The sequence below is a fragment of the Solea senegalensis genome, linkage group LG5, assembly GCF_019176455.1.
Source record: "Solea senegalensis isolate Sse05_10M linkage group LG5, IFAPA_SoseM_1, whole genome shotgun sequence".
Lineage (NCBI taxonomy): Eukaryota > Metazoa > Chordata > Actinopteri > Pleuronectiformes > Soleidae > Solea > Solea senegalensis.
The window spans coordinates 15587633-15598844 of record NC_058025.1 but is presented as its reverse complement, the minus strand read 5'-3'; the positions used below and the strand labels follow the sequence as shown (position 1 = coordinate 15598844).

The 11212-nt window shown below is 37.9% G+C and overlaps 1 protein-coding gene across 1 annotated transcript; it reads left to right on the top strand.

Annotated features, from left to right (window-relative positions):
* Positions 1–965: 965 nt before the first annotated feature.
* Positions 966–10540, top strand: plpp5 (phospholipid phosphatase 5). Its single transcript, XM_044026870.1, has 8 exons — positions 966–1127; positions 3365–3505; positions 3645–3753; positions 4520–4610; positions 4721–4784; positions 5748–5872; positions 6122–6292; positions 7192–10540. The coding sequence occupies exons 2-8, from the start codon at positions 3435–3437 to the stop codon at positions 7359–7361; spliced, it is 801 nt and encodes a 266-aa protein (XP_043882805.1). The 5' UTR covers positions 966–1127; positions 3365–3434; the 3' UTR covers positions 7362–10540.
* Positions 10541–11212: the final 672 nt, after the last annotated feature.

Below are 11212 nucleotides of genomic sequence, written 5' to 3'. Positions count from 1 at the left end.
ACACTGATCCAGATGGAGATTATCCAGAGCCAGATTTGTTTTTTGCAAATGACACTTGTAGTAAATACAGTTTAGCTACAGCTATTAGTAAACTGAGAAATCCAAACCTCCTCAGATGTGATGGTTTTAGAATGAGTAGTTTTTGCACACACACACACACACACACACACACACACACACACACACCAATTAGTGATAGTGAATTTGTCCTCTGCATTTTGAATCTGTAGAACCCACCCCATTACACACCAATAGTGAACACACACAAGGCAGGCACAGGAGCAGTGGGCAACACTTATCTCTGCGCTCGGGGAGCAATGGGAGTTTGGGTCCCTTGCTCAGGGGCACCCCAGCCCTTGGCCTGTCCCAAGATTGAACCAGTGACCTTCTAGTTATGAGCCCAATTCCTTTCCTCTTGGCCTTGGGATAGATGTTTTTGTAGTCACATCTGTTAAGAAAATCTAACTTTTAATAAATTAACCAAAAAGTATCTGATTACAAATTGTGATTTTGATATTCAGTATATGTAAAACTCATTACGTGTTTCAGTGTGGCGATCAGACCAATCTAATTAAACATGAATACCAAAGGGATACTCTATGAAAACATTCAATCACATTACCTAAGGACGTTCACATGGGAGATAGTTGCTTTTACCTCCAGGTGGCTCCTCTTTGTAACGTGACGTGGCTTCTTTCATCCATTTGTCAAGACAGATAAAATGTATAATGATCTGGACGATCATATCCGGTTTATAAACGACTGCAGTGTTTCTATATCGATAGAGAACATATGTGTATGCAAGTAGAAGTTTTATGATGCTACCTAAAAAGCCTACATTAGTTCTAAGATTCTTGTTTTGTAGCGTGGACTTTGAGAGTATTTCGTCTTTTTACACTTAGAGGTTTAACTACCTCAGCTTTATTTTGAAAGTCCCACACCAGAAGTAGCTCTAGTGCCTAACGTTTAACTTCACGAACTCTTCCGCGGTATCCTCGCCACCAGTCCCTGGTATGTTCCACTTCTTTCATCTGCCGCAGGAGCAGAGGATGCCCAGGCCTGGTTCGTGTTCAAGATTCACGTTGACATGATGATGAAGAGATAGAAAAACCCACGGACGTTATAAGGTCAGTGAGCTTTTTTTTTCTTTTGTACATGGATAAAATGAGCCAGATGTTTGTTTGACAGATGTCGCTAACTAGCTTAGCTCAGCCCGCTAACATGTTTCGACAAGAGATGAGACTTAATTGTATTTAGCTCGTTTTCTCTTGTTTTTTTTCTTTTTAAGAATGTTTTTTTGGACTGACAAACGCTGACAGGCTGCTGCATTCAGCCTTAGTATCATTATAAATTGATTAGATGGTATTGTTAAACATTGTAAATGTGTATCAAAGGAAGTGGAGGTGCAGCATTTTGGCCTTTGTGTCAGGTTTTAGTCAGGACAAATGATGTTATTGTTATTACTGTTGAGACCTTTACGTATGTGTTTTAATGGCCACCAAAGCGAAATCTCTTAAAAATACACATTTAAGGTTTATTATACGTTGTTGGAAATCTAACTAATTTCCTTGCTTTTGATTTCAATTTCCTGAATAATTAACTAGTCATTTCAGCTCAAGTGGTCTCTTGACGTCTGCGGATTAGGGGTTAAGAGGAGCTCAAAAACTACTTTGTGGTGGGCTTTTTGTCAAGAGCAGGAAAAGCAAGTTTTGTAAAAAAAAGCAAGTTTTTCATTCGTGTATTAATAGCAAACTTACATGCCTACATATAGCTCCTCTTTGCAATAATTTGAAGCAGAACCACTGAGAAGCCCTGCCGGTTAAAGTAAAAGGTCTTATAATAGATGACTGGACAGTTGATGTTTCAATTGGTGAAAGGGTGTGGACGTCATCAAAAGTGGGCACATTTTTTTCACAGCAAACATTTGACATGTCATGGTGGCTCTGTTCAATCTTAGTCATAAGGGCAATGTGACATGCACCCTGAACCTGAGAGAGCTAAATGGAACTCAGCCTTCATTAAATATACAACAGTTAGTTCTGACCAAGACGGGAGGCATTCTATGTGCTCATCCATCCATCTTCCAATGTTTTTTGGATTACTTACTTAAGTTTCAGTGTCTTGCCTATTTTTTAATGCAATCCCAGCAAATAATATACAGAGAAAAGATCACTTGAAATTGATACTGACATTCTACCAGGAATATTTCAAACCTGTTCATGTAACATGACACCTACATTAGCTTTAGTGTATAGGCTTAACCTAAATACAGGAAAAACAAATTCCTTTTTTTAAACTAATACACACAAATGAGGGCCACACGGTGGTGTAGTGGTTAGCACTCTCGCCTTGCAGCGAGAAGACCCGGGTTCGAGCCCCGGTTGGAACAAGGGCCTTTCTGCATGGAGTTTGCATGTTCTCCCCGTGTGTGCGTGGGTTCTCTCCGGGTACTCCGGCTTCCTCCCACAGTCCAAAAACATGCAATGTGGGGAATAGGTAAATTGGACACTCTAAATTGACCATAGGAGTGAGTGTGAGAGTGAATGGTTGTTTGTCACTAGCTGTGTGAGGCCCTGCGATGGACTGGCGAACTGTCCAGGGTGTACCCCGCCTATTGCCCGATGAAGCTGTGCCATATAACTAGTTAAATTAAAAAAAAAACAAAACAGCAGCCCGTTGTTTGGAACACTGTTGTACTGAATACCAGAGCTACAACCACATCACAGCCATGCTGATATTCTAACAGCACTCCCTCTCATTTTAATATATCACTGAATCTGATAATTTTACACTTGTGATTTTCCTACTGCACCCTTTCAAAATGTCTTCTCAGTCTCTGAGCTCTGCTGATGGATACGTTGACATTTTCTGTCACGTTGGAATTAGCTCTAAGGAGTATTGTGAGGGGTGAAACCTCACATATAGACTTAAGAGTAGACAGGCGTGTCTCTTTCCAAATCATGTTGTAATCAGTTGAATTTACCACAGGTGGACTCAAATGAAGGTTGAGATGGATGTCAAAGATAATCTAGACAAATGGGAGCTGAGTTCAATTTTAACAGTCATAGCAAATGGTTTTAATACTCAATTGTTTACTTTATCCATTTTCAATATGCAGTTTTTGTTTTTTTGCAGTTTCTTTTGAGACAACGGGTTATATAGTTTAACATGAGGGTGGCTTAATTTGATGTTAAAATAGAGAGCAGCTGTTTCTACTTTAATGGACAGCAGCAAATAAAATGATAATCACAGATTTTGTACCTGTACACCCTTTGTTTCATTTACCAATTTGGCAGGAATCTTTGCAGTTGAACTTGTTTAAAAGGAGTCAAAGCTAACACTAATCTCTATTGTTTTTTTTTAGTCCCAGTGAATATATAAGGAGGAGGGGTGATGATGTTTGCTGTTGACTGAAGTCCACTTCGAGAAACAAAATGAAGGAGAGGCTGCTTCGTGGTTTCCTCTCGGAAATTTCCATCCGAATGGCATTGTTAGTGGTGTTTCTGTAAGTACTTTCAAGAGCTCTGTCATAATAATCTGCTAAATTGCAAATTAACCTGAGATACTTGAAAATCAGCGTGGGGCTTTATTTAAATTCTCATTTAATACACATCAATGTAACCCCATGTTTGTGCTACACTTAGTGTGACGGAACAGCTTCCTCCTTTCTACCGTGAGATCCAGCCAGAGGAGATGTGGTTGTATAAATTCCATCGTGTGGAGAGAGACCATGTACCCACCTCTCTCATGTTTGTAAGTTATATATCTCAGATGTTTTTGCTTTTAAAATTGTATTAAATGAATTCCTCAGTTCACATTATCATTACACAAAGTTCATTCTAACCTAAAGTCAACTTTGAAACTAGGGCTAGGCAGTGTGGCTTAAGAATTAAATTTCGATGTACAATTTTAAACAGTTATTGTTTCCTTCTTCAACATACAATGACAGTACAAAACAGGTTTGCATTTGCAGTTCCATGCTACTGTCGAGACTGAGCCTTTTTAAGAATAAACTATACTGCTTTCGCCATCTTGTTAGTCTGTCTGAGGAAATGTCTGGGGGGATGGCCTGCAGTGCTGCACAACTATAAACTACAGAATAATTTAATCACCCTGCTCTATTTGAAATCCACTTTTTTCTTTAAAATGTCAGTGTTTCATACACATAATATTTGTCTTGAATAAATCCTTTATTCCAGTAAAGCATTTTTAAGTACTGCTCATCAGGAACATACCTTTTGGATGATTTCTGGTTGACGGTCTTAAGTATAAACAAAGTTTTAGGCTACAGTAACACTTCATTTATTTATTGGAATTCATTTCACTCTGAGCTCATAGTCTTCATTCACCATCTCCTGTTAAACTCTGTTTTGTGATGTCCATCCATATACATCTGTCAAATTCTCATGAATCTGATATTTAAAAACGGCTAAAAGGGTGGTTACTCAATTTCAATATTTGTAGAAATTCACAATTTTCACAAATACTTACTTGCTCGTCTGTTTTTTGTTTGCATTAGAGTATGGCAGTTTTCACGCCACTGATTGTAATCCTGGCTTTTGCCTTCATGAAGAAGTCGGAGCCAGGAGATCTTAAAGAAGCCTCGCTAGGTAAGGAACCGACTGCTGCGTATGAATAATGAAAATAATAACAATTTATCATCTAGCTTTTTAAGGTGACTTTTCTTCATTGTTCTCTTCTGTTTCCCTCTGTCATCCAGCTGTGTCTCTGACTCTGGTGCTAAATGGAGTTTTCACCAACGTCATCAAACTCGCTGTAGGCAGGTAAACGGCTCGCTCATAAATGTGATCATTATTCTGTGCTTAGATTTCTTGCACTACGGCATCTATTGTGCAGCTACATTAGATAACATTAGTGTAAAATGTTTAATAGCACTTTACCTGAAAACTTGGCATTTACCATGACACAATGGTTGTAGCTTTATGCAACTTAAGATGGAACAATATGAAAGAAGAGTTAGCGTTAGTGTTGTTTAATAATGTTTAATATGTATCTATATGTTTATGCACTGTGAAGACACTTTGTGACACAATTGCTTTGAATGTGTAGCCTCGCATTTGCTTGTTGTTTGTGTTTAACAATAGTTTTGTCGTTTTCTATTAGGAGCATTTACTCAGGAGCAAAACATGATCTTTAACTTTATGACATTTTATTATTGATATTGACTGATTTTAAACTTTTTTCCCTGTTTTATTGTGATAGAGTTTGTGGCCATATTGCCATGAGAGTAGAAAAGTAAGCACAGAAGTGTGATTGGTGATTACAGCTGATAACAGTTGAGGCATGGCCATTTTGTCTGGGTCGTCGTTGCTGTGCACACACCAGACCGGTTCCTGTGGTTTAGCATCGTCATTGAAATGTGTGCATCTGTAGTCAAAAGTCAATATTATATAGGGTCTAGGCTACAGCTAACTATTATTTTCATAATTGATTGTTTGGTCCATAAAATGTCAGAAAAAGTTGAATATGTTGATCAGTATCCCCCAAACCTCGAAATGATGTTCTCAAATGACTTGTTTTGTCCACAAACCAAATTGATACGAAGCAAAAAACAGAACATTTTCACATTTGAGAAACTGAAGAGATAATTTTGTGTGTAGAATGATTTAGGCTTGGGATTCAAGTCATCTGCTGGCGATTCCCCTGCATTCAACATGGCAGGCCATAATGTGTTTTGGTGTTACACTGGAAGAAATCCTCTGTGCGTCCCTCTTTCTCTTCCTCAGGCCACGGCCAGACTTCTTCTACCGCTGCTTCCCAGATGGTCAGATGAACCTGGAGCTGCGCTGCACCGGTGACCCAGATACTGTTATCGAGGGCAGGAAGAGTTTTCCCAGTGGGCATTCTTCCTGTAAGAGCGGCTTTTGTTTGCCATTATGTCTTTAAAGCTTATCATCAGTAGGTACCAACAAAAGCACACACATTTAAAGGGAGGTCACAAGGCGTCACAAAATAAAAGTATGTAAGTGTATTTTGACCTCCAGGCGCTTATGTTATTGTAGAGGAAAGACGACATTGCACATTAACATCAAAACCATCTCTCCATCTTTACTCCCTGCTCATCACGTTTGTTGTTTTGTCTCTCTCTCTTCAATCCCAGTCGCTTTTGCAGGTCTGGGTTTCACAGCTATGTACATCGCAGGAAAGCTGCGCTGCTTCAATTCAGTAGGCCAAGGCAAGGCATGGCGGCTATGTGCCTTCCTTATCCCTTTGCTTGTCGCAGCTGTGATCGCCCTCTCCAGAACCTGTGACTACAAACACCACTGGCAAGGTAAAAGCTGAAGCTAATGCAGCACAACATTCTGTCGACATTTATATTACATTGTTTTTGACCAATAGCAAATGCTGGTTCAGATGGTTGGTTTACATTTTCGGAACAGTTTTCAGTCAAAAAGCCCCAAGGAATGTTTCCACTCTTTTATCAAATGTAATTTTGTTCATACTTGAACTCTGCCGCACAGGACAAAATACAAAGTACAGCACATTATTTCTTGATTAAGAACAGAGAAATTAGTTTTAGTGGTTGAATGTTACGCTTCATACATTTTTGACTTCTTAGAAAAGCCCAGTGAACTGGCTCAAATTTGTATAAGAAGGTGAATTCAGTTTATTTGCGATATAGTTTTTGAATGATTTCTAAAAGAATTAGATGATTTCATCGTTTTCACTGGTCTGGAGTGCAGGGCCAGCAGCATTTTCAAACGTACCTGTTTAATTGGCTCCAAAACGCCAGGGTAGTGGTGGTAATACTGTCGTACTTAAAGTTCAGTTCAATGACCTGCCAACCTAGTCTAATTGTCCTTTTGTTTGTGGTTAAATGGAAATTTTACCCTAGTTTTTCCAGTAAGTATAAGCCCAGACTAAAGATTATTTATAGCTATGGGTTTATATCATCCCATATTATCTATCCATCATCTAAGTCTTAACTTTCATAGTTCTGCTTTTGTGACAAGTGAAATGCATTCGCTTGGAATCTCATAAAAGTATAATATTCTCACATAATATTCTATCTTTACGCATGAGCAGGATATGTGAGAGAACATTGATGGACGCTGTGGAATGAAACTCACCATAACTGCAGCTCCTGTCTTCTCTCTCTCTCTCTCTGTCCCTCTGTCGCTGTCTCTCTCTCTCTCTCTCTCTCTCTCTCTCTGTCTCTCCTTGATATAGATGTATTGGTGGGTTCTCTGCTGGGCCTCGTCTTTGCCTGGTTGTGTTACAGGCAACACTACCCTCCCCTGCAGGACCCTGACTGCTACAGACCGCTGCGTCACAGAAAGACTGTTCCTGCTGCACAGGAACGCAAGTTGGCCAACTCCAACTACATCCTTCCCCTGTAATAGAAATGTAACTGGGAAATACTCTTTACTTGTGTGATTTATACTGGGTTACATGGTAGTCATTCTTATTCTGGTTTTGAACACCCTTACGGCTGGGCAGTATATCACTATTTATTGTTTATCATGGATCATTGTAGAGGTCTAATGTAAGGTGGAACACAGTTTGTTCTCTGATATGAAATTGCAAACATTTGTCTCTCAGGTGGTTTTTGAAACACTTCAGTTGCGGAAAGTAATAACTCTTGTGTGATGGACGTCACCTGACCACCTAAAGTGTTTATTTCTAAACCCTGAAATGATGTCATTATGTTTCTGGACGTTGTCATTGGAGGACGTCTCTAGATTGTCCTGACATTGGTTTTTTTGTCCATTTGGCCCAGCCCCACATACGCTGTTAATTGTGCCTGTGTTCACATGACTTTTAAAACTCACAACAGCTGAGCAGCTCAACTACATAACCACCGACTGCACACTAATATTCAACTGCCCATCAAGCTCAGGCTCAGCTGCTGTGACACCGTTTCTCCTGTAGGGACACTATTTTGTGATTGTTTTGTACTTTTTAACTAAGCAGGGTTAAAGTTTATGAGAAAATGCCTGTATACAATATTTAACTTTCTGTGAATGGACTTTCTCATTATTCTTTACTATATGGGGAAAAAAATATCAGGAGGAAAGTTCAGATATTAACTTGCTGATTCAGTTTTCAACTGAATCTAATGATCTTGCCTCAGGCACAGTAAAACAGTTCAAATCAGTTGACATTGATCAGTATTTCTGAAATGTCTTAATGGGCAGAAAACGACAAACAATTGATAACCGTAGAGGCAATTCTTCAATCGGAGGTAAAACGTTCAAAATTGTGTTCACACAATGCATAAACTTATTGTATCTATTTTGTATTTATTATCTGTTTTCTATTGCTATTGTTTTTTTTTCTCCTCTTGTGTCTCCCAGCCTTCTATCATGTGATCTTTAATTGAAACAGTTCAACAAGAGACTGGGAAAAATAACAATAAAAACAGACAATGTTAGGTCTCTGTAAACATCAGACCAGCCACATGAGTCTGTGGATAACTATGGAGAAGATAAGCTGAGAGATGACAGCGAGCACACGCAGATTTATTCTGCCATTACAGTTCACATCTCAGTGTTACACACACACACACACACACACTGTCACACAGGAGCCAGCTATGGGTTTTGAAGAGGACAGTGTGATGTAATTAAAAGCACCAGATTAACTTATTGTCATCACCTTATTGTTAGTTGATTATTCAGAAAGAAAGTTCACATCTGTGGTTTATCATTAAAATATTTATCTTGTCACCATATTGTCACTTCACCTGTCTGGAAAGTGAATGGAAAAATAGCTCTGTCCATACTGCATCTGTATTCTCTCTTTTTAATGCTTTAAATCTCTGTCTTCCTGTAGTATATGTTGATGATTTATGTTCACAGAACACAACACCACTTTGTTTGTTTTTTGCTGACATCTGAAAAAGGAAGCCCAGTTCTCAGTATAATAATAACCCTGCTCATCTTGCAGTATCTGTAGTGTTGCAGTACTTAAATTCACTGTTCTGTTCCTTGGTCAGCTCATCTGAAGTAAGATCATTCTCCAGTGCTGTGAGAGATGATGTGCACAAGTGTTATTATTTTGTTTCCATCATCACAGTGGTACCAGATCTTTCAGATGAACCTGAGTTGGGTCAGACTGTGATTTCTCCAGGTGATGGTGCTAGTCTCCCAGTGCTTTTGCTGGTTTAGATTTCTATGATGTTTAATATGGGATGTTTAGGTGATTTATTTATTTTTTCTTTGATCGTTTCCCTCAATTTTCATTTAATATATTTGTTCTCTGCTTCAATCATGTAAGAAAAAAAGTTCACTTTTTTATGCAGTTCCATATATAAAAGAACCAAACCTTGTGTTTTTGTTTGCTTGGGGAATCAGTGACTGACCGAACGTGGCAGAAAGTGACATGAATTTGTGCCTTTAATTATTTGCTTTATGGCTCTTTGTTAATGAATGATGCATAGACTGCATGTAACAATGTATGATCTCTGTCATCGTTACCTTTGATTTATGGCTTTAGTTTTTGAATTGTTTTACAGTGTATAGGATTCACTTGTTAAGATAATACCTGGTATTTAAATGTGGCTTGCTGCCTCTTTTTACCTCAGAAAAAAAGCATATGTCATTACCTTCCATAAATGTCATTGTAAATGTGAAGAATTTTGTTTGTTTTATTTACAACTGAGGGACTAAACAGTGGGAGTGAAACCTCACTTTTTACTGACTTTTGAGACTATATCTTAATTTACTTGGACGGTCTAACAGGCATTTATGGGATGATGTACACGTCTGCTGGGTGTTATTTGGGGGCATGTTGGAGTTTACTTGAATTTTTGCAATGTGTTTGTTTACAGTAAATGTGATTTTCATTCCATGAAAATGGTAAACATATTTGTTGTGCATGGGCACATGGGATTTCAGGGGAAATTTCAGACTAAAAAAATGTCTTGCATGTTTCACAGCCACATATTTTCTTACGTTACTATCTGTATGCCCATATTTCCGCCTACTTTCATTTATTGTATGTTCTTTTTTTATCATGTGTGGTCTTCAGATCTGCAGTTGTGACAAGGGATTATATGAAAATGTACTCATTTGTGTTTTAATGACACTCCAGTGGTATTTTCTAGGACCATACAGCAGCTGCTCATGCTGATCCTTATTGTACTGTACATGTTGTGTTGCTTTAAATGGATATTTTGGTGGCACAAAATGATGTTTTGTAAATAATCTTGCACTCTGTTTATTACAGTCACCTGTTCTGAAAACACATTTTGTAGTGTAAGAGAATGCAATGAAAAGGGAGCATAGAAAACCATGATACAACAACAAAAATGTTTGTATTGGTCAAATCTTGAAGTGTCTTGGTTTGCAGCAATTTAATTTGTGCAGGAAAGTTGCTTTTTCTAATGTATTTGTAATACTGTGTGTTTTGACTGTCTCTATTCATGTATGATCTTGAAATTGTTTTAGTAAGGATACTAGGTGATTTTTAATAAGCGGAATGTTAGATCAAAAGCATCTCTTCTCATGCACCCCTGCACTCAGTTAACCCATATTGAATCTCCTGACACTGATTAAAATTATTGTGGAATGGACAATATTATTGTCGTAATCTAAGAAAATCCAGAATGCAACATCAAAATGTGTATTATTTTTTTTCTAATGTAGATTTTTGTATTTAATCTATACCTCTGCATTGTCGGGAATGCAATACTTTTGGATAAATATGAAATCCTTTTCAGTTCAAGGTAATTAAATGCAATAATCCAAATTATCATTGATTTTTATTATCATTCTTATAATATACATTTCACTTTCTTAAAAAAAGTTAATGAACACCATGTAACTAAGATATAAATGCCACATTAGAGCTCAAAAAAGTCAACATTTCCATTAACATCAAAAACATGTCAGTGTGGCACATTACATTTAAGTAGTGAAGGTGTTTTGTTTTTTTTCTCGGTCACAGATACTGCATGTAAACAGACAACATGAGGCTTGTACATGCCTCTTTAAACATGTTGCATCTTTGCCGTGCTTATATTTCCCAAATTGAATGCATTTGAAACTGAAGACAAAACTAGGGGGTGAAAGGGTGAGGTGAGTTTAAACACTGCTATTAACACACAACACGGACGATATCCACCCAACACTGAGTTTAACTGGGAAGTGCATAATTGTGTGCTTTGTGGAATAGAAAGTAGACATTTGTAACATCTTGTGTGAATCAGTGTAAAGTGTTCGGAATTAAGTTAATCATTGAAACTCGA

What these genes read in the sequence shown, in the direction of transcription:
- plpp5 (XM_044026870.1), top strand. Translation starts at nt 3,435, where the DNA reads ATGAAGGAGAGGCTGCTTCGTGGTTTCCTCTCGGAAATTTCCATCCGA. An exon ending in ATCAAACTCGCTGTAGGCAG is followed by an intron (nt 4,785 to 5,747) that starts GTAAACGGCTCG and finishes TCTCTTCCTCAG; the next exon opens with GCCACGGCCAGACTTCTTCT. An exon ending in CTACAAACACCACTGGCAAG is followed by an intron (nt 6,293 to 7,191) that starts GTAAAAGCTGAA and finishes TCCTTGATATAG; the next exon opens with ATGTATTGGTGGGTTCTCTG.